The sequence below is a fragment of the Pseudophryne corroboree genome, chromosome 1 (genome assembly GCF_028390025.1).
Source record: "Pseudophryne corroboree isolate aPseCor3 chromosome 1, aPseCor3.hap2, whole genome shotgun sequence".
NCBI lineage: Eukaryota > Metazoa > Chordata > Amphibia > Anura > Myobatrachidae > Pseudophryne > Pseudophryne corroboree.
In genome coordinates, this window is record NC_086444.1 from 683,940,451 (window position 1) to 683,964,364 (window position 23,914).

At 46.2% G+C, this 23,914-nt stretch overlaps 1 protein-coding gene across 2 annotated transcripts in view; it reads right to left on the reverse strand.

The window, feature by feature from the left end:
* AP1M1 (adaptor related protein complex 1 subunit mu 1) overlaps nucleotides 1-23,914 on the reverse strand; it is a 328,968-nt gene that overhangs the window by 65,574 nt on the left and 239,480 nt on the right. For both annotated transcript variants that reach the window (XM_063914754.1, XM_063914755.1), the window contains exons 6-8: nucleotides 20,223-20,349; nucleotides 18,541-18,678; nucleotides 18,139-18,215 (exon numbers count right to left, since the gene is read on the reverse strand). In XM_063914754.1, coding sequence (XP_063770824.1) covers nucleotides 18,139-18,215; nucleotides 18,541-18,678; nucleotides 20,223-20,349 — 342 coding nt within the window. The remainder of the gene's footprint in view (nucleotides 1-18,138; nucleotides 18,216-18,540; nucleotides 18,679-20,222; nucleotides 20,350-23,914) is intronic.

Below are 23,914 nucleotides of genomic sequence, written 5' to 3' on the forward strand. Positions count from 1 at the left end.
TTCCCGAAGTTTGATAGTCCTGTTTGGGTCTCGTATTACCCAACCATGGGTAAACCAACCTTTGCTCATAGTCTTTTTTGACTTTAGTGAGCTTGTCATTTTTAAACCGCAGTAGATCTTGTCTGTATTGGTCCATTTGTGTGGTAATCTTAGCAAGCCAATCAGTCTGCGTGTCTTGTCCAAGAGTAGCTTTATGTTGGCTCTCGAAGGATGTTAATTGGTCTGTAATAAGACCTAGCTCCCTCGTGGATTCCTCCACTACCAAGAGGATCAAGTCCATGGAGCATTTGTTTAGGATGGCAACCCACCTACGGCAGAATTGCGCATTGTATCATTATCAGGAAGAACTTTTCAGTATATTGTCGTTAGCCTGTGATGACAAAATTATTTCATCAGAATTGTGTGTTGCCCTTAAGGTCGAATACCCCCGGGCACCACTATTTTATGTGGTGCCCAAGGTGCATAAGACCTTAATTGATCCCCCAGGACGACCAATAGTCTCCGCTAGGGGATCCATTTATCACCCAGTGTCAGTCTTTTTAGACTCACACCTTAACCCTTGTATACAGGCTTTGCCCTCGTACTTAAGAGACACCACCACTTTACTAGTACAGCTGGAACACCTTACCCCAGTACCCGATGACCTTATCCTCTGTAGTGCGGATGTAGCAAGCCTCTACACCTGTATACCACATGATGCAGGTGTGGAGGCTGTGAGGTCCCTAATTGAGGATAATCCCAACTATCATGGTCCAGATATAAGCTTTTTCTTAAAATTATTGAGTAAGGTACTGTATCGTAATTATTTTTTTCATGACGGGCGGTTTTATTTGCAAACAGCTGGCTGTGCGATGGGGTCAGCAGTGGCCCCATCGTACGCAAACGCCTTCATGTATTTGGTTGAGTCTCAGATGTTCTACTTGGATCCAGTAGTACAGTCACAGACCTGGTATTACAGGCGCTATATAGACGACTTGTTGGTCTTATGGCAGGGCACGGAAGCGGGGTTGATTGAGCTATGGGAACGGTTTAATTCAAATAGACACCCAGTGAAATTTACTTATGACATTAGTGCTGTTGGCATTCATTTCTTGGATGTCAACATCACACACCATGATGGTAAAATAAAAACATCTATATATGTTAAACCAACAGACCGTAATAGTCTGTTGAACTATCACAGTTTCCACCCACAGTCATTACGTCGAGGGCTCCCTTACTCACAATTTTTACGAGTTAGACGTATTACATCAGATCCTGGTGAAACTTTGGTAGCCCTTGATCATATGATCGAGAAATTTGTACAGCGTGGGTACCCCTTGGGGGAACTTGAAATAGCCAAACGCAAAGTCTTAAAGTTGTCTAGGACACAGACTTTAAAATCAAGAGTGAGAGAGAGCCATACCAATTTTCTACCATGGGTTAACAAATTTACCACAGCCTCTACGACAGTAGTTAAAAGAGCCAAGCATTTGTGGCCCATTATCCAATCAGATAAAGCATTGTCTGATCTAGCTGATACACGGCTACTGCCCAGCTTTAAGCGTAGTAATAACATAGGAGACATGGTAATGAAGTTAGACATCTCATCTCATACTAAAAGTCAAGCAGCACATTTTTTGAGACCCAAAAACGGGTGCTTTAGATGCCTTGGATGCGCTACTTGTAACACCTTGGTGTCGAGCACCACGTTCAACCATCCACACTCTGGCAAGAAATTGAGCATTAGGCATAGGTTAACTTGTACAACTACACATGTGGTGTATATCTTGCTCTGCCCATGTGGACTTGTCTACGTGGGTAAGACAATACGTCAATTTAGAGAGCGGATGGCACTACATCGTAGTGCCATCAAAAAAGCATACGAAAAGGGCACTAGTGATCAGCCTTTTGCGCGCCACTGCCTACAAGCTAAACACGGGGTTTCTAGTATACGAGCTACCCTTATAGACCATGTACCTATTATGCCGAGGGGTGGGGATAGAGCTAAGCGTCTCTTACAGAAGGAGACCCGATGGATATTTTCCCTTGACACTTTGGCTCCCAGAGGATTAAATGAACAAATGAGCCTACAAAGCTTTCTTTAGTTCTCTTGATTTACTAGTATCCTATTTACACAAGGTAGATCTTTTTGGATTATTTCTTAATACCGGTTGACTGGCCCTTATTATTATTACAAATTATATGCAGCGTTTAAGGTGGGTAACACCTATTAGTAAATTTAGAGTGTATTATCAGATATACTATTAGTAGTATGTTGATATTTCAAATACTTATTCCTCTAATATTGCAGACAGTCAATGCTTTACTAATGCCGTTTTTTTAATATTTTTTATTCACCACTGGTGTCTTAGTAATAATGCACTTTTTCGTTTGTATATTTTAGGATGTCACTGGGGAATCAGCAGCGGCGTACAGCGCGACGCCAAAGCTGTTCCCATGGTTACTACCCTGTTCTTCCGGCGCACCTGACACGCCAGCTTCCAGCGACGCAGTACACAGCCGAGCGGGGCGGCGGGCGGGAGCGCCGATGAACAGGTGAGTATGTTCACATTCATTTAGGTTTGGTATATATGTATGTACGTTTTATTTGTATGTTTTCACTTGCTGTTTGACCCTGAGGACGGGCTCCGGCCCGAAACATGTCGGTTAAGAGGTCCTAATAAATGACCTGATTTTTGCATACTAATGAGTCTGTCTGAGTGCCGCCGCATCTCTACTCCATATATATATATATATATATATATATATATATCTCTCTCCAAGGAGACCATGAACTCCCGTTCTTCCAGGCTCGCAGTCACTGCTTGCAAGGATTCCATCTTGAACTTGAAGATCTTCAGGTAAGGGTTCAAGGATTTTAGATTCAAAATGGGCTACCGAACAGTCCGGTTTCGGTACCACGAACAGGTTGGCGTAGTAACCCTTTCCCTGTTGTTTCAATGGCACTGGAACAATGACTTGGGACTGGACCAATTTTAGGATGGCCTGTTGCAGCATAACACGCATATCATCCAAAGCTGGTAAGCTTGATTTGAAAAATTGTTGGGGAGGAGCACCGTCAAACTCCAGCTTGTAGCCCTGAGAAATGAGGTCCTTTACCCAGGTATCCTGGCAGGAGCTTTCCCAGATGTGGCTAAAGTGACGCAGCCGAGCTCCCACCTCGAGATCCCCTCGGGATGGGTGGGCACTGTCATGCTGGGGCCTTAGTGGAAGCTGAACTGGTGCTCTCCTGAGAACCTGCAATTGCTGGTTTTCTTGTCTTATCTCTGGTGCCACTAGCCATATTGGAGGCACCTCTGGCCCTAGATCTAAATCTGTTAGACAGAAAGGACTGGGTAGACAGCCCTGGGTAGGAACGTCTAGCCAGTGGGGCCCCAGGGGAGAGAAACGTGGATTTCCCAGCAGTAACTTTAGAAATCCACGTATCCGATTCCACCTCGAAAAGCCAATCCCCTGAAAAAGGGAGAGACTCTACACTGCACTTGGACTCTGCGTCCGCTACCCACTGACGCAACCACAAAACTCTGTGCGTTGACACTGCCATAGCAGTAGTCCTAGCATTAATATTTCCTATCTCATTGACCAGGGACATATCCCCTGAGAGGCCTTCCTGAATTTGAGTAGCCCACGTATGAATGGCATGAGTCATTCAGCAACCTGGTATGACTTGTCTTTGTGATATACCTGCTGCTGTATAGATAGACTGCAGTGTAGTCTCTACTTTCTATCCCCAGGGTCCTTTATGGTAAAAGAGCCTGGAGCTTGTAGTACCACCTTTTTAGATAGGCGAGAGAATGATGCGTCAACAGCCGGGGTATTTTTTATCTGGATTTTTGCAGGCTAAGTTAAACAGGTCATCTAACTCTGCAGAATCGGGGGAAGTGACACTGAGTTTGTTCTGTGTAAAGAAAAACAACTGCTGTGTTGCAGCGTCCTCTAGAGGGAGTTTTAACATGTCCCGTATAGCTAGAATGAGGGGTTCAATACCCTGTGTAGAAGGGGAATCCCCTAACAGGATCCAAATCCTCTCACTCCTCCTATATTTCCTCATCAGAGTCTGAGAGTAAAGCAGGTAACCCACGCTTTTGTGGTCCTGATCTAGAGATGGGGGGCTGTGGAACATCTGTCCTTGCAGCTAAGTCTGCATCAGCCTGCTGCAGTTGTTGAGGTTTTTTTTTTTTTTTTGAGTATTAGCAGTGAGCCGAGATGACATATCTGAGATCATGGATTTTATGGCACCTAGCCAGGAAGGCTCTTAACCCTCCTCCCCCCCCCCCCCCCCCCCGAGTTGTGAGGACTGGCTGCATCGTTCACATGATATGGAACCAGATGTAGAGGGAGAGCATAGCATTCAGGATGGGGGGGGGGGGGGGGGGCGGGATTTGCAGAAGCACAGGGCAAACAAACAAACACAACAAAATCAAACAAAGAAATTCCATCACCAGACCGACATGTTGCAAATGGCAGGCTAGTACAAAGCAGAGTCTCGAATCATGCCCACCAAAGTGGGCAGCATAAGTCTGGCAATAAGCACTGTCTGCAGTTGGAGGTCATATAAAACTGAATTGGAAGACAGGCTGCACAGGAGCCAAGTTCCATGAAAGGCCAGCTCCAGCTTTAAGGGCCAGAAGGAGGTAACCAGAGAGGGGGCACCAGCACAGGATCCAGAAGCCAGGAATATTCCTCTTCCGCAGCGTGAGGCCACATCCGCTCAGAGTCCAGGGGCAATGGCTGGGGCACACAAAGGCAGCGATGGCCAGGGGTAGCTGAGAGCTGCATCAGCAGGCAGGGAGTCGCTCACCTATGTAGGCCCACTCACCCGACTTCCGTGCCCTACAGCGGTGTGTAGGCAGCAAGATGGCTGCAATGGTGAGATGGTGCCCACCAATATCTCCAGCTTCTCAGCTTCATCCGGCGGCAGCGCACCCTGTGCCCCCAGGCTCTCATAGGTGCCGCCGGGAATCGCACACAATGCTGCAATGGAGGCAGCACTGCTCGGACCATGTTGTGGTGGCAGTGGCAAATGTCCTCCAGAATGTGGGCTGATTCATGGGGCCGGGGATGGGAACTCTGAGCATGCGACCATCCCCAGCCCCAATTGGAAGTTAAATGATCTTCTGATTGCAAGAGACAGAGTTGACAGTTCAATCTTAATCCTTCTGGTTCTCTGTGCAGCATTTGACTCCTTGGATTATGGGATTCTGATTGAGTCCTAAAATGCTTCAAGTAATTTCTCACAGTTAGGTCACAGAGCATTTCGTCTTCAGTACACTCCTCAGTACCAGTGCCACTCTCATGTGTTGTTCCACATGGTTCTATACTATCCCCCTTGCTTTTTGCAGTATACATGCTACCACTGGGTGAAATAGGATTTTGGTTACCTACCGGTAAATCCTTTTCTCGTAGTCCGTAGAGGATGCTGGGGTCCATATTAGTACCATGGGGTATAGATGGGTCCACCAGGAGCCATTGGCACTTTAAGAGTTTAATAGTGTGGATTGGCTCCTCCCTCTATGCCCCTCCTACCAGACTAAGTCTAGAAACTGTGCCCGAGGAGATGACATACTTCGAGAGAAGGAATTACACAGATAGTGGCGAGATTCATACCAGCTCACACAAACATGAAAATCCGGCCAACATGCCGGAACAACTCAGCAACAGCTGAACAGTAAATAACGCAGAACTTACCTAGGAACCAGGTAACACTGAACCATAAACCAATGCAGGAAACGAAGCGCTGGGTGGGCGCCCAGCATCCTCTACGGACTACGAGAAAAGGATTTACCAGTAGGTAACCAAAATCCTATTTCCTCTAATGTCCTAGAGGATGCTGGGGTCCATATTAGTACAATGGGGATGTATCAAAGCTCCCATTACGGGGAGGGAGAGCGCGGAGGCTCCTGCAACACTGCCTGACCAAAATTGAGGTCATCAGAGGCAAGAGTATCGAACTTTTAAAACTTGGCAAACGTGTTCGACCCAGACCAAGTAGCCACCGAGACACCCGGGGCAGCCGCCCAGGAAGAACCCACTTTACGAGTAGAGTGGGCCTTTATGGATTTCGGACACGGCAATCCTGCCGTGGAATAAGCATGCTGGATAGTGAACCTAATCCAGCGTGAAATCGACTGCTTAGAAACAGGACATCCAATTTTCTTTGGAACATAGAGGACAAACAGAGAGAGTAACTCTTCCTATGACAAGCCATCCTCTTCACGTAAATCTTCAAAGTCCTCACTACATCCAAGGCCTTTGAAGTAATTGAGGAGTCAGTAGCCACTGGCACCACAATAGGTTGGTTGATGTGGAAAGCCGACACAACTAGGTAGGAACTGTGGACGAGGCCTAAGTTTTGCCCCGTCTTCATGGAAGATCAGATAGGGGCTTTTACAAGATAAAGCCCCCAATTCTGACACGCGTCGTGCAGAAGCCAAGGCCAACAAGGTGACTGCCTTCCACGAGAGAAACTTGAGATCAGCCTCCTGGTGAGGCTCAAACCAAGCGGATTGTAGGAACTGCAACACCACCTCAAGATCCCATGGAGCCGTAGGCGCCACAAAGGGAGGCTGGATGTGCAGAACCCCTTTCAAAAAGGTCTAAACCTCAGGAAGAACAGCCAATTGTTTTTGGAAGAAGATGGACAAAGCAGAGATCTGGACCTTGATGGAGCCCAGTCTCAGCCCCATATCCACCCCTGCCAGCAGAAAAATTAGAAAATGACCAAGTTGAAACTCCACCACCGGAAACTTCTTGGCCTCACACCAAGAAACATATTTCTTCCAAATGCAATGGCAATGCTTAGACGTTACCCCCTTTCTGGCCTGTATCAGGGTAGGAATGACCTCACTCAGGATACCCTTCCGAGCTAAGATCTGGCGTTCAACCGCCATGCTGTCAAATGAAGCCGCGGTAAGTCTTGATAAGCGAACGGCCCCTGCAGAAGCAGATCCTCCCGAAGAGGTAAAGGCCGTTGATCTTCCAGCAGAAGACCCAGCAGATCCGCGTACCAAGCCCTCCTTGGCCAGTCTAGAGCAATGAGGATTGCCAGAACCTTTGTTCTTCTCACGAGTTGAAGAACCCTTGGTATCAGAGGAAGTGGAGGGAACACATACACTGACTTGAACACCCAAGGTGCTACCAGTGCGTCCACCGCCACTGCCTGTGGGTGTCTTGACCTGGAACAGTACCTCCGTAGCTTCTTGTTGAGGCGGGAGGCCATCATGTCTATGTGAGAAACCCCCCACCAACCGGTTACCTCCTCGAACACCTCCGGACGGAGGCCCCACTCCCCTGGATGGAGATCGGGTCTGCTGAGGAAGTCTGCTTCCCAGTTGTCTATGCCCAGAATGAAGATTGCCGACATCGCCACCGCGTGCCTTTCTGCCCAGATGAGGATCTTTGACACCACTGCCACGACAGCTCTGCTCTTCGTTCCACCTTGTCGGTTTATGTAGGCCACCGTGGTCACGTTTTCCGACTGCACCTGAACAGCCCGATCCCGTAGAAGGTGTGCTGCTTGCAGAAGGGCATTGTAAACGGCCCTGAGTTCCAGGATGTTTATTGGGAGAAGTGACTCTTGATCCGACCATCGTCCTTGAAAGGTTTCCCCCAGAGTGACCGCTCCCCAACCTCAGACTTGCATCTGTGGTCAAAAGGATCCAGTCCTGAATTTCGGTCCTTCCAAGTTGCAGCCGCCAGAGAAGTGAAATCCTGGCTTTCGGAGACAGGCGTATCATCTTGTGCATGTGTAGGTGAGAGCCCGACCACTGGTCCAAGAGGTCCAGTTGAAAAGGTCGAGCATGAAACCTGCCGTACTGCAGAGCCTCGTAGGTGGCAACCATCTTCCCTAGAAGGCGTATGCATTGATGAACAGATACCCGGGTAGGCTGTAGGACATCCTGGACCATTGTTTGAATCACGCTTTCTCTGCCGGGAGAAATACCCTCTGCACTTCTGTGTCGAAGATCATTCTCAGGAAAGACAGCTGCCTTGTCGGCTCCAGATGAGACTTCGGAAGATTTAGGATCCAATCGTGCTTCCTGAGCAGCTGTGTCGTGAGTGCGATGGACCACAACAACCTCTCCCTGGATGACGCCTTGATCAGGAGATCGTCCAGATATGAAATTATGTTCACCCCCTGTTTGCGGAGGAGAACCATCATCTCCGCCATCACCTTGGTGAAGATCCTTGGTGCCATTGATAAGCCAAACGGCAGCGCCTGGAGCGGATAGTGATTGTCCAGCAGCGCAAACCTGAGATAAGCCTGATGCGGCGCCCAAATTGGAATATGGAGGTAAACATCCTTGATGCGCAGGGACACCAGGAACCCCCCTTCCGACAGCCCTGAAATGACAGCTCTCAGAGATTCCATCTTGAATTTAAACGCCTTGAGATAAGGGTTCAAAGATTTTAAATTTAGAATAGGCCGTACCGAACCATCCGGTTTCGGTACCACAAAAAGGTTCGAATAATAACCCTTGTTCCGTTGCTGAAGAAGGACCTGAACAATGACCTCTGACACCACCAATTTCCTGATGGCCTCCAGAAGAATTGTCCTGTCCACCAGCAGAGCTGGTAAGCCTGACTTGAAGAAACGGTGAGGCGGGGGCTCTTGAAACTCCAGTCTGTACCCTCTGGACACTATATCCAGAAACCAGGGGTTCAGACCAGACGACACCCAGATGTGGCTAAACTGCCCGAGTCTCGCCCCCACCTGACCTTCCTCCAGGCCTAGCTGTCCACCGTCATGCGGAGGACTTAGGGGTAGCAGAAGCGGGCTTCTGGGTCTGGGAACCTGCGGGAGTTTCTTTCCTTTGGCACGACCACCTCTGAAGGTGTGTTCGAAGGCTTATTCTTTCTAGGCCTCTCGTCCCGAAAGGACTGTAACGTGTTAGATGAAAAGGGCTTCTTCGTAGCCGGCGCAGCTGAGGGGAGAGATTAGGAGACTTACCCGCGGTAGCCGTGGCAATCCACGCATCCAGCGCCTCCCCAAATAGAGCCTGACCTTTGTACGGAAGGCCTTCCAAACACTTCCTGGATTCCGCGTCCGCAGACCAGTTGCACAGCCAGAGACCTCTGCGAGCCGAGAATGACATGGAGGAGATCCCCGCAGCCATGGAACCCAGGTCCTTCATGGAATCCACCAGGCACCCTGCAGAATCCTGAATATTACGCAAAAACAAATCAACGTCACCTTTGTCCAGCGTAGACTATTCCTCCTGCAGAGTGATCGACCACCTGGCAATAGCTTTAGCAATCCAAGCACAGGCTACAGTAGGCCGCAATATAGCCCCCGAAGCCGTGTAAATGGATTTCAGCGTAGCATCCACCTTCGATCTGCTGGGTCCTTTAACGCGGTAGATCCCGGGACCGGTAAAACTACCTGTTTGGACAGCCTGGACAAAGAGGCATCAACTATCGGCGGGGACTCCCACCTCTTCCTATCATCCTCTGGGAAGGGAAAAGCCACCAACACCCTCTTGGGAATCTGGAATTTCTTTTCCAGAGTTTCCCATGCCTTTTCAAAGATAGCATTCAATTCTTTGGATGCCGGGAAAGTGAGGGGGGGCTTCTTATTTTCTGTGAAGAAGGCCTCCTCCCCCTGTTCCGGAGCTGTGTCTGAAATGTGCAACACATCCCTAACATCCTCAATCATCAACTGCACTGCCTTGGCAAGTGATGCCGTCCCCTGCAACACATCCCCATCACCGTCTGCAGTGTCAGAGTCGGTGTCCGTGTCATCCTGCATAATTGCAAACGCCCGTTTATGAGAATGTACCGCCGGGGACCCCGAGGAGGCAGAATCAGACCATATCACCATAGAGGACTGGAGGACCTGAGTGGCATGCTCAGTCCTAGCGACTATCAGAAGTCTGGGAAATAGTCCCCCTCAGAGACACTAACCATTCTGGCTCTCTAGCTGGGATCTGCGCTAAAACTGTGCAATCCTGATTACATGGTATGGAGTCCTCCTGGGAGGACAAATCCTCTGCAGCATATGACACATTGTCCCTAGACATGTTACAACACACACACACACACACACACACACCACCCCACAAACACACAGGGTATTATGTAGGCAGAGTTTCCCCCCCAAGAAAGGCAGAGAGACACAGAGATTGGAGCCAACCCACACACAGCGCTTTTTAGGCAAAGGGAGTCCCTTCAGCGCTGACTGTGTCCCTTAATAGGTGACACAGCCTATTATGCAGCCTCCCCTCCCTTCTACAGCCCCCTGGTACTGTACAGACTGCTGGAGAAAGCTCTGGAGGGACCTGGATCCAGTGGATAGCGACTGCAGGCAGGAAAAATGGCGCTGAACGCTGCTGGGTCCGCTGTGAGGAGAAGCTTCGCCCCCTTCAATGGCGCTGGCTTCCCGCTCTCAAGAAGATTATACTGGCCTGGAGGATTTGTCTGACCTGGATCCGCAGACCCCGACATGCAGGAAACGACCAGTGCAGGGTCCGGAGTTGGCCCAGGGCGCTCCCCCCAGCGCCTCACCAAGGTACAGCTGAGCCTTCCAGAAGCGTGGTTAAGACCGCGCTCCTAACCCTATAGCCGCCCTCTTCACACTGTCCCCCCGCTTGCAAGGGGGGACAGTGACTCACTCACCATCTTCAGCTCCTGAGGGGGTGGCGGCAGGCTGCTAGGGCGAGCGTTCCCCTGCGGCAGGGCGCGAACGGATCACTCTGGAGCAAGTGCCCAGTCAGCGGGAGCAGTGGCTCAAGACCCCGTGGGGCGGACACTGGTCCCCCCTCAGTCCCACGCTGCAGGGAGGCTGTCGTCAACAGCCTCCCTGTAAAATAAAAAACCTGTAAAGGAAAAAATATACTCTTTTACTAAGAGAACTCTGTAGAGCTCCCCTAGCTGTGACCGGCTCCTCCGGGCACATTTTCTAAACTGAGTCTGGTAGGAGGGGCATAGAGGGAGGAGCCAGCCCACACCCTCAAACTCTTAAAGTGCCAATGGCTCCTGGTGGACCCGTCTATACCCCATGGTACTAATATGGACCCCAGAATCCTCTAGGACGTTAGAGAAAGTCAGACGCCATGGCCTAGACTACCACTGCTATGCAGATGATACACAACTGTACCTGTCCTTTGCTCAAGGCACTAAAAACCCAATAACAACCTTAAATGGTGTCTAGCTGAGTTCCAAGAGTGGATGAGTGCCAGTTGGCTCCATCTGAATTCCAGATAAAACAGAGGTCCTTATGATAGGACCTCAACATCAAAAGGACAAGACTGCAGCATAACCAACCAAACTTATGCATGGGGATTCAGAATTACAAACCACTGATCATGTGCAAAATCTTGGCGTTGTCCTGGATGATGGCTTAAACACTTAAACATCAGATATCAATCACAATCAAATACTCATTCTTTCATCTTTTGTCATACCCATAATCAAGCGCTTAATTACCTGAAGATCTGCCAAAATTCATACATGCATTTGCATCATCTCGATTAGACTACTGTAATGCCCTCTACCTTGGTCTCCCAGCAAAAGAATTGCACCAATTACAGCTGTTACAAAACGCAGCTGCCAGGCTGTTAACCAATCAGCCATGTTCCAGCTACATAAGACCCATTCTCTACTCTCTCCCCACTGGCTGCCTGTAAGATGGCGAATCGTCTTCAAGATTGGCTTACTGACTTTCAAAGCCATACATGACCAGGGCCCAAGGTATCTGAAGCAGCTTCTGATTCCATACTGCCCTGCTCAATTACTACGATCTGTACTAGGACTTTTAGCTGTACCTGGAATATCCCGTAATTCATCTTGGAGTTGAGCTTTTAGCCTGCGGCTTTGACTCTATAAAACTCGCTTCCCCGCACAGTTCGAGAAGCCTCCACTCTAGAATCCTTCAAAAACGCAACAACTTCCATAACTGTCCCTTTAGTATCTCCATCCTCTCTGTATTTTATGAAAATAGTTTCTGTATTTAAATTGTTTCTGTACTCTATTATGTTAATTCTGTTAAGTGCCTTGAGTCCTACTGAAGAAAGAGCGCATTATTAAAATTGACCCTAATGACTTTTGATTCATTAACTTTCTCGTAGCACTCTTATTTTTCTTTTTAAATAAAATCCTTATTACGTAAAATGTAAGACATAAAACAGCGCCCCACAGCTTCCTGTGCCCAGGAACAGGTAATAAATTGTCTAAGACACCCGAATCCACAGAGTAAAAAGAGCATGAGAAAATAGGATTTTAATTACCTACCGGTAAATCCTTTTCTCGTAGTCCGTAGAGGATGCTGGGGTCCATTTTAGTACCATGGGGTATAGACTGTTCCGCAGGAGCCTTCGGCACTAAGACTTTTCAACAGTGTGAACTGGCCCCTCCCTCTATGCCCCTCCACCAGACCTCAGTATAGGAACTGTGCCTGAGGAGATGGACAACTTCACACGATACAAAACATGCCGCCTAACATGGCTTTCAACATAACCCATGCTAACGTGCATGCATAACACAACAGCTGTGAACATCTTAACAAATGAGAACATGTGTAAAAAGATAAAACGTAATTCTGCAGGAAAAATGAGCACTGGGCGGGCGCCAAGCATCCTCTACGGACTACGAGAAAAGGACTTATCGGTAGGTAATTAAAATCCTATTTTCTCTTGCATCCTAGAGGATTTTAGTACCATGGGGATGTACCAAAGCTCCCAGTATGGGCGGGAAAGTGCTAATGTTCCTGCAGAACGGACTATTCAAACTGAAGGTCGTCAGCAGCCAAGGTGTCAAACCTGTAAAATTTGCTGCTCTGCAAATTTGCACCGCCCAGGAAGAACCCACTTTCCTTGTAGAGTGGGCCTTTACCGAACTCGGTAACGGCAATCCTGCCGTGGAATATGCGTGCTGAATGTACCTCTGATCCAGCGCGCAATAGTCTTCTTAGGAGATTCTGTTTTCCTTATCCAAGCCGATCTTGCAACATAAGTCCTCGACGCTCTGACATCCAAGGACTTTGAAACGGCTGAGGCGTCAGAAGCCACTGGCACCACCACACGTTGGTTGATATGAAAATAAGACAACCTTTGGAAGAAAATGCTAATGCGTCCGCAGTCCGCTCTATCTTCATGAAAAATCAAGTAAGGACTCTTGTGTGACAGAGCCCCTAATTCAGACACTCGTCTGCCTGAGGACAAGGCCAACAGCATGACCACATTCCAAGTGAGAAACTTCAACTCTACCTCTTGTAGAGGCTCAAACCAGTCCGATTGAAGGAACTGCAACACCACATTAAGATCCCATGGCGCCGGAGGAGGCACAAAGGAAGGGTGGATGCGCAGAACCCCCTTCACGAACGCCTGGACCTCAGGAAGGGAAGCCAACTGTTTCTGAAAGAAAATGGACAAGGCCGAAATTTGGACCTTGATAGACCCTTATCTCAAGCCAGCACCCACACCCGCCTGTAGAAATAGGAGAAGACGTACTAATTTAAACTCCACTGCAGGAGACTTCTTGGATTCACACCAAGATACATATTTTCTCCAAATACGATGGTAATGTTTGGATGTTACCCCTTTCCTGGCCAGAATAAGTGTGGGAATGACTTCATTGGGAATACCCTTACGGGCTAGGATCTGGCGCTCAACAGCCATGCCGTCAAACGCAGCCGTGGTAAGTCTTGATAAACAGCCCCTGCAAAAGCAGGTCCTCGCGAGGAGGAAGAGGCTGAGGATCTTCCAGTAATAACTCATGAAGATCTGGATACCAAGCCCTCCTTGGCCAGTCTGGAGCAATGAGAATTGCTCGAACCTTGTTCTTCTGATGATCTTGAGAACTTTGGTATTAGTGGAAGTGGAGGGAACAGATACACAGACTGAAAACCCACTGGGTCGCCAGTGCATCCACTGCTATTGCTTGTGGGTCTCTCAACCTGGAACAATATTTTTGAAGCTTCTTGTTGAGACGTGATGCCATCCTATCTACTTGAGGAACGCCGCAAAGATCTGCTATCTCTGCAAAGACATCTGGGTCGAGGCCCCATTCTCCTGGATGCAGATCGTGTCTGCTGAGGAAGTCTGCTTCCCAGTTGTCCACTCCCGGAATGAAAATTTCTGACAAAGCTTTTGCATGTCTTTCTGTCCAGAGGAGTATCTTTGTCACCTCTGCCATTGCCGCTCTGCTTTTTGTTCCGCCCTGGCGGTTTATGTAAGCTACTGCCGTTACATTGTCTGACTGGATCTGTATGGGACGACCTTGAAGATGGTGTGCCGCTTGATGAAGGCTGTTGTACTCCGCTCTCAATTCCAGAATGTTTATGTGAAGGAGTACTTCTTGGCTTGACCATCGTCCTTGGAAGCTTTCCCCTTGCGTGACTGCTCCCCAACCTCGGAGGCTTGCATCTGTGGTCACCAGGATCCAAGTCTGAATCCCGAACCTGCGTCTCTCCAGCAGGTGAGAACTTTGATGCCACCACAAGAGTGAAATACTGGCTTTTGTTGACAGGATTATCCTCCGGTGCATGTGTAGGTGCGATCCGGACCACTTGTACAGTAGGTCCCATTGGAACACCCTGGCATGGAATCGGCCAAATTGTAGAGCCTCGTAGGCTGCTACCATCTTACCCAGCAGGCGGATGCACTGATGAATCGATACGTGTGCTGTTTTTAAAACTTGTTTGACCATCCTCTGGATCTCCAGAGCCTTTTCCACCGGTAGGAATACTTTCTGTGCTTCCGTGTCCAATATCATTCTCAGAAACGATAACCTCATTGTGGGTTCCAATTGTGATTTTGGAAGGTTTATGATCCAACCGTGCTGTTGAAGCACCGTCAGGGAAAGTGCAATGTTCTGCACTAGTTTCTTCCTGGATTTCACTTTTATGAGGAGATCATCCAAGTATGGGATGACTGACTCCTTTCTTGCGAAGAAGAACCATCATCTCCGCCATCACCTTGGTGAATATTCTCGGAACCGTGGAGAGCCCGAAAGGCAATGTTTGGAACTGGTAGTGGCAGTCCTGCACCGCAAACCTCACGTTTGCCTGATGTGGCGGGTAGATGGGAACATGTAAATAAGCATCTTTGATGTCCATCAATACCAGAAATTCCTTTTCCTCCAAGCTGGAGATCACCGCTCTCAGGGATTCCATCTTGAATTTGAACCTTTTCAAATAAAGGTTCAGAGTCTTCAGGTTTAAAATCGGTCTGACCGAGCCATCCGGTTTCGGCACTACAAACAGGCTTGAATAAAACCATTCTTCCTGTTGTGACACAGGAACTAAGGAAATTACGTTGTCTTGACATAATTTCTGTATTGCGTTCAGCACTTTTGCTCTGTCCTGAACAGAAGCTGGTAGGGCTGATTTGAAAAACTGGCATGGGGGGGGGGGGGGGGGGGGGGGGTTCTGAAATTCCAATCTGTACCCTTGGGATACTATCTGCAATACCCAAGGATCCAGATCTGAGTAAACCCAGACCTGGCTGAAAGACAGTAGATGTGCCTCCACCCGATCGTATTCTCGCAGGGGAGCCCCAGCGTCATGCTGAGGTTTTAGCAGACGTAGCTGTTGACCTCTGCTCCTGCGAGCCTGGTGGTGTTGTAGATTTTTTACCTCTTCCTCGACCTCTTCCTGCGAAGAAGGGGGTACCACCCTTTGCCTTTTTGGACTTGTTGGGCCGAAAGGATTGCATCGTATGATAATGAAATCCTTTCCTAGGTGGAGCAGCTGCGGAAGGCAGAAATGCTGACTTGCCTGATGTACAGTAGTTGTTGAAATCATGGCATCCAGCTTGCCTCCAAAGAGGGCTTATTCATTGTAAGGAAGCGCCTCAATATTCTTTTTTGATTCTGCATCAGAATTCCTTTGGCGGATCCACAGCGCCCTGCGGCCTAAAATCGCCATAGCGGAGGATCTTGAACTCAGCAACCCAATATCCTTCATAGCTTCAACTAAGTAACCTGCAGCATCTTTGATGTGGCAGAGAGTTAGGACTATTTCATCCCTGTCAACTGTCTCTATGTTAACTAGCAAGTTGTCAGACCATTTTTCCACAGCGTTACCTACCCACGCACAAGCAATGGTGGGCCTGAGCACCGTATATATGGATTTTAGGGCTGTTTCTAATTTACGGTCAGCTGGATCTTTTAAAGGGGCTGAACCAGGGGCAGGAAAAACTATTTTCTTAGACAGCCAAGAAATTGAGGTGTCTATCATTGGGGGTGTCTCCCATTTGTGCCCGTCTTCTTCAGTGAAAGGGTACGCTACACGTATCCTTCTGGGAAGGCTAATTTTCTTCTCAGGGTTAGCCCAGGATTCTTCAAAGAACGCATTCAAATCCTTTGAAGGAGGAAAAGTCATAACCTGCTTTTTATTTAATTTAAAATAATCCTTTTTCTCTGGGACCAGTGTTGTTTCAGGAAACTCCAATACTTCCTTTATAGCAACTATCATACATTGTATGCTTTTGGCTAATTTGGGGTCTACCCCTCTCAAATCCCCAGTGTCAACATCAGAGTCGGAATCTGTGTCTGTGTCCCCTTGCATTATCTGGGCCAGAGACCTTTTCTGGGAACTGGATGGGACCAGAGTGGATGATATGGAGGGGGTCAGTAAACGGTACATCCTCCACAGACTGCCTCCAATATTTAGTCTGTTGTTCAGACTCAGAGAATTTCTTTGCAAGCATTGACATATTCTTTTGCAATATTCTCACCCACTCCGGCTCCTTCTGAGAGGGAAGGGCCACCACATTACCCTCTTGTGCATCTAAAATGGATTCTTCCTGGGAAGAATCCTCCGCAATGTCTGACATTTTACACACTTGTATACATACACACACACACACACACACACACACACCTATCACACAGGGGAGCTATTGGGGACAGACCCACACTAGGGATTTGCCAGTCCACACACTGCGCCTTATTGTGAATTGTGGAATTACCACCCACTTACAGCGCATATAGCAATAATAGGCCCACAGACCTAATTATAATGAACACTCTCTGCCCCTTCTATAACACCCTGTGTACTTGTATCAGCGTTGTCATGAGGAGAAACAGCGTTCAGGAGCTTCACACTGGAGTTTCTGCAGGAGAAAATGGTACCCAGTGAGTGTTCTGGCAATTCTGAGAAGCCCCGCCCTTCAGCCTCAGCAATGTAATATTTATACTGGCTGGGGATGGCACATCAGCAGCTGTACATGTATGTACCTTTTTTGCCAGTGAGAGTAAGGTTTTAAAACATGCCCTCAGAGCGCCGCCGCCGCCGCCCCCCACCCCCTTCCCCGCACGCGCTCTGCACCCTTGCGCTGAGAGACATGGCGCGCAGCTTCCCGCCACTGCGCGTGTACCTGTATGCCGCCAACAATGACCGGAAGATTCCCTCTCTGCAGGACTCCGGTAATATACTCACCAGCCTTCTGACTTTGTTAGGGGGTGGCGGCAGTGCTGTGGGAGTGAACGCTGGCCAGGCTTGGGCTGTGTTCAGTACCATTCAGGAGCTAATGGTGTCCTGTCAGCGGAAGCAGAACCAATAACGAATTGAGAAGTTGGTTCCTACTCCCCCCCCTCCCCCCCCCCCCCCCTAAGTCCCACGAAGCAGGGAAGCTGTTGCCAGCAGCTTCCCTGTAAAATAAAAAACCTAAGAAAGTCTTTTTCCAGCAAAGCTCTGTAGAGCTCCACTAGTGTGCATCCAGTCTCCTGGGCACATTTTCTAAACTGAGGTCTGGAGGAGGGGCATATAGGGAGGAGCCAGTTCACACTGTTGAAAAGTCTTAAAGTGCCGAAGGCTCCTGCAGAACAGTCTATACCCCATGGTACTAAAATGGACCCCAGCATCCTCTAGGACGTAAGAGAAAGCAACATTTTCCTGTTTTCTGCCTGCTGTTTGTCAAAAGTCTCAAAATGCTTCAATACAGAAGGAAAGAAACTACATGGTAAGACGACACAAAACACAAGTCCTAGTGTACCTTTTAGTCCTAAAGCAACCAAAGAAAGTGTGTCCTCCATATATTATCTGTCTGTAGTATAGCCCCCAGAATATATTTTTTAATTACATTTTTGAATGTGTGCATTCATTTCTTAAGAGCAAGAGAAACATTAACAGATGCCAACATTTCAGTACTCATAAGTCTCAATGGACAAAACAAGTTTGTGGATAAATGTACCAACCTTGATCATGTATTCAATACGACTGTGGGAATGTTTCTCTATTACAGATTCAATCCATATAAGTGGTTTCACCTGAAGTTTTAAAAAAAGGAAATATAGATTTAAGAAACATTACATTGTCCTTTAGGATTGATAGTTATATCTTGGGAATATTAAACCATACAATTTTCTGTAGCAGTGAATTAATACACTACCAAGGCAGTGGACCAATGCTCTAATTATATGTGGGTTAATTGTATCATTAAGAGCAAAGTATTTCCGCTCTCTGAAAATATAATGCAATGCTGTTCGACAGTATTTCTATAATAAATAATAATATACAAATTACAACCAAGTTCAGTCTCTGTTTAGTACGCTATTACAGCCCAGGACAACTGTAACATACAAGGATACTTGCATGAGTATTTAAACGGTAAGACATGAGCTCAAACTCCCCGTCAGGAGGTATAAATGAAATAGTCCTGTCATTTTCAAATCTGGATAGACGAACACACTGATGGAACTTGACGTCTTCCAGCTCGACAGATTTGCTCTTTCCACCTAAGAGGAGATAAAAATAACATACACCCATACATGAAAACAATTAGCTTCCCCACAGAATCATCTGCACATGGTACAGTACAATTTTGTTTTTATTACTTGCCTGATAGCAGTAGGGCCAATTCCCATAACGTAAGCTAAATGCTGCGTAAAAGACGGGTTGGGGCTGTTTCACCAGCGGCTGGGATGGGGGAGCGCAATGAAGCCCCTTGCGGGCTCGGTGGTGAGCTACGCTTGCAACAGGTTCTATTCCCACTCTATGGGTGTCATGGACACCCACGGTGGGAATAGTCCCTGTTAGTCGGCATGCCGAATGTCGGCATGTTCAGGGGGCGGGATGGAGGTGTCGTATTGTGACCGGCGGTCACATAACTACATCCCTAAAAGGCCATTCTTACAGAAAACACACAGCAGGCAAGGAATCCTCTCATCACAGTCACAGTGCCATGCAGAAACACAGCAGTAAGATGCAGTGTAAGAAGATTAAGCAGGGAGCATTTGCTTACTTCTGTGCAATGGATTCTATTTGGTGTTTTGGTGAGCACCACTGGTGGTTTCATTAATAATATTAGAAAAGTTAATGAACGAAGCTTGTATTTAGTGGCTAAAAACAAATTTGACTAAATAACAGTATTTTTATATGTAAGCAGCTCCATTATGTCTGTAACAGGTTTCTTTGTCTAATTAAAAAAAATAAAAAATATATAATGTTGGGGGCCCTGGCACCAAATCCCCTGCTTCCTGCTGCATGGTGGAAATTAAGTCAGGGCACAAGGAAATCTTAGGGCGGTATTCAATTATTTTCACCGCCTTCCGCACTGTTTCTTCTGATGGGTGTGGTATAATTCCAGCTCACTACCCTTGGGGTAGCAAGGGTGCCTAACTCTTTACGCAGCTAAACCAAATTACTATGGGCGCAATATGTGCGATAACGGGGATCACCTTAGAAAGGAGATTGGGCGCGACATATCATTTGAATACCGCCCTTAGAGTCCAAGCCTGTTAGGATAGGGTGATTTTTCAAATGTCCTTGGTAAGGAACGGTTTTGCTGAGAAGGCCTTCAGAAGATAGGAGTTACAGGACATTGTACCTGCTAACTTTGCTGACTATGCTAATCAGAAAGATAGAGGAGTGTACTAACAGAACACAGTTTGAGAAACTTCTCAAGACTGGATCATTACATGAGAGCAGAGGGGTTTCAAGAAGCGATTGCTTCAGTCTGGGACAAGGAATATTGGGGCAGATGTATTAAGCCTGAAGAAGGGATAAAGCAGTGATACAGTAAGTGCAAGGTGATAACACACCAGCCAGGTCCTGTCATTTTTCAAATCTGTAATGATTGCCTGGTGCGTTTATCACTTCTTTATCCCTTCATCGGGTTAATACATCTGCCATTGTGTCCAGATGCTATTGTTACTCCACATAAGCATTATGAACCCCATGAAACAGAGTAGAAAAGACCTGTATTTATTGAATGAGATGCTCATCTACAATGATGATCAATAATGTGTCTTTTTTTCACCCTGGTTTATTATTTACTTACGTCCTGTATTTTCAAAAAGAACTTTGTCATTTAACCCAAGGCGCAGTTCTGGCATTCCAGAGAGAAACACCCTCATTTTGATGGAGCCTACTATCTCACTGCGCAAGACGTTTCCATTTGCACTCACCTAGGACAAACGGACATTTTAGATTCACTACTAGTATTAAAAGGTTGGGGGGAGATAGTATCTGTAGATTTCCAAACACAAATTGCAGTTAAAAAAGAAAATAAAGGATTTAAAAAAAAAAAAAAAAGTACAAGAAAAAAATACCACCACAAAATTAAAAGCACTGTTTATCAGAGTCAATACAATTTGTTAATGTTGATAAATTACAAAATAATATAACTTCTAAATGACCAAGATTTGAATGGACTGTTGTTCAGACGCTAATTTCAAACTAAAACTGCCTGTATGCATTGTTACACATGGCGGTAAATCTGTTAATCAGATTCCTAAATTGCATCATACAGCCAGAGCCAAACAAGTGAAATCTTTGTTTCCTAGAAGATTAATATTATGTGCTTTGATAAATTATTAAAAGGTATGCCAACCTCAATTTGTATGCCTAGCACAGGGAATATGGTTATCCCTCTGTGCAGTCTATAAGAAAACATAGGAAGTTGTATCTGTCAAGTATTTGCCTGCTGTGTCATATTTGTGGCCCTACAATACCAAGCCCCATTGCCATCATACCTCACCATATAAGTCCACCAACATCCCATGCTGTTAAACATATCCATAGAAAATAAAAATAGGAATGAAGAGAGGATTTTATTTACTTACTGGTAAATCCTTTTCTCGTAGTCCATAAGGGATACTGGGGACACTTATTACGATGGGATATAGATGGGGTCCAAAGGAGCCAGTGAGCTTTACATTTCTTCAAACAGGATGTTCTGGCTCCTCCCCTCTATGTCCTCCCTCACAGCTCAGTCTAGGAAAACTGTGCCTGAAGGAGAAGGACATACTTGAGAGGAGGAAACATGACAAGACACGAGTGGTGAGAGTAACGAACCAGCACAGGAATCCGATTTTCGGACAGTCGCAAACCTCTTGACGTAAATCCTCAGTGCTCGAAGCACATCCAAGGACTCAGTAAGAGAGGCAGTGGGAACCACAATAGGCTGATTAAGGTAGAACGCAGAGACCACCTATGGCAGAAACTGCTGACGACGCCTGAGCTCTGCCCTGTCCGCATGAAAGACCAGGTAGGGACTCCTACAGGACAAGGCACCCAGGTTCTGAAACCCGCCTAGCGGAAGCCAAGGCCAAGAGCATCACCATCTTCCCCGTGACAAATTTTTCTTCTGCTGACATCAGAGGTTCAAACCAAGAGGACTGTAGGAAGTTCAGAACCACATTGAATTCCCAAGGAGCCGTGGGCGGCACAAAGTGAGGCTGAATATGCAGGACACCCTGCAGGAACGTCTATACCTCAGGTAAAGCCGCCAATTTCTTCTGGAAGGCAAATATCTGAACCTAAAAGAAGATAGAGAAGATTGTCTCTTTGTTGGCGCACGGTAAGAAGAAAAGATTAATTAAACTAAAGTATAACTTTTAAATGTCAATCAATTAAAATGATGTGAAATATATATGGAAAGATATTTTCAAATAAAAGATACTGTATCAATTAAAAAGTGTTCACTGTGTGTAATTTGTTATATTCCCATATGTGGTAATATTAGTGTTTGTAGAACCAGGACCACTATGTGATAATCTCACTATTCCCTTTAATATAAGAGTAAACTTTGAGAACTATGGCTATACACTCAGGGTCCGACAAGTTACTGCAATTCTCAAAATCCTCAATATTATTTGCCTTTGAGGTATATATCGTGTCTTGTCCTTAATTCCCTATTGACATAACAAATAATTTGATTGTCTATTTAAATATCTGGATATGACCCTGGCATAAGTTACCATTCGTCAGTGGCATTTAATACCCCTGCCTATGTTGCTATAATAATTTATATACATATATGGCAGCAGAGCACATTTCCTACAGGAGCTGTTGTTACAAGGCTTATTAAGAAGAGCCACACTGTGACATATTAAACCTTACAATGTTGCGGTTTTGTTACCAGATGCCGCAACACTGTAACAGCCCATACAGCTGGGTCTTTTTCCTTTTATAAATGAGCTTATGGGTGAAATAGAGCAATGTGTAATATAGAAACGGCTCTTAAAGTCGCATCCTGTCTCGTGTGGTTAATTGTTACAATTCCTGCTGGTCAATCACAGCCTAATTAGTACAATATATTTATGCCACATGTTATATTGTGGCACAGGGATTCATATCATATTCCATACCACTGGGTTAGCCACCTCATCGCCTTCAGTGGATGTCGCTATTATACCGAAATGATCAGCTCCATACAATAAACTACGTGTGTAAGTCCTGTCCCGAGCAATTTCTGAGGCATGTAATCAGATGCTGCTACCAGGCTAGTTTAAACAGGGCAGCAGATAATAAATATAATTGTATCCCATACCGCAAATTTCTACAATAAATGTCACCGTTGTACTGTATTGGTCAGCTTCATAGGATTACAAGGGCCTACCACAGAGAGAATACACGCAAGGCCACTATTGTATATGTATATGTGGTGATATTCGCATGTGTATTCCCTGTGTATAACACACTGCCTTAATCTGATTAATGTGATTGGCTCCATGTGTAACTTTTATCTTAAGAGGTATGAAATAAGAAGCTAATTTATATATTGGCTAACAAACGTAGTTATATCCCCCGTGTGGCAAGCTGTGCTACGTTCAGTATTGCCCAGTTCATGGATTTCAGCACATATGCCGTATGCTGCATGAATTCACACAAGCGCACGTGCATAGTACGGAGTTGTTTGTAACTGCAGATCATTATTGCACCGCGTAAGATCTAGTAAGGTTCAGTGTGCAAGATATCTATACACATATAAGAAACTATCCACGGGTGCTTTCTCTTAATTATTGTGCCGCATAACATCTAATAAGGCCCAGCGTACAAGGTATGAATATGATATGAATCCCTGTGCCACAATATAACATTTGGCATAAATATATTGTACTAATTAGGCTGTGATTGACCAGCAGGAATTGTAACAATTAACCACACGAGACAGGATGCGACTTTAAGAGCCGTTTCTATATTACACATTGCTCTATTTCACCCATAAGCTCATTTATAAAAGGAAAAAGACCCAGCTGTATGGGCTGTTACAGTGTTGCGGCATTAGGTAACAAAACCGCAACATTGTAAGGTTTAATATGTCACAGTGTGGCTCTTCTTAATAAGCCTTGTAACAACAGCTCCTGTAGGAAATGTGCTCTGCTGCCATATATGTATATAAATTATTATAGCAACATAGGCAGGGGTATTAAATGCCACTGACGAATGGTAATTTATGCCAGGGTCATATCCAGATATTTAAATAGACAATCAAATTATTTGTTATGTCAATAGGGAATTAAGGACAAGACACGATATATACCTCAAAGGCAAATAGAGGATTTTGAGAATTGCAGTAACTTGTCGGACCCTGAGTGTATAGCCATAGTTCTCAAAGTTTACCCTTATATTAAAAAGGAATAGTGAGATTATCACAGTGGTCCTGGTTCTACAAACACTAATATTACCACATATGGGAATATAACAAATTACACACAGTGAACACTTTTTAATTGACACAGTGGGGTA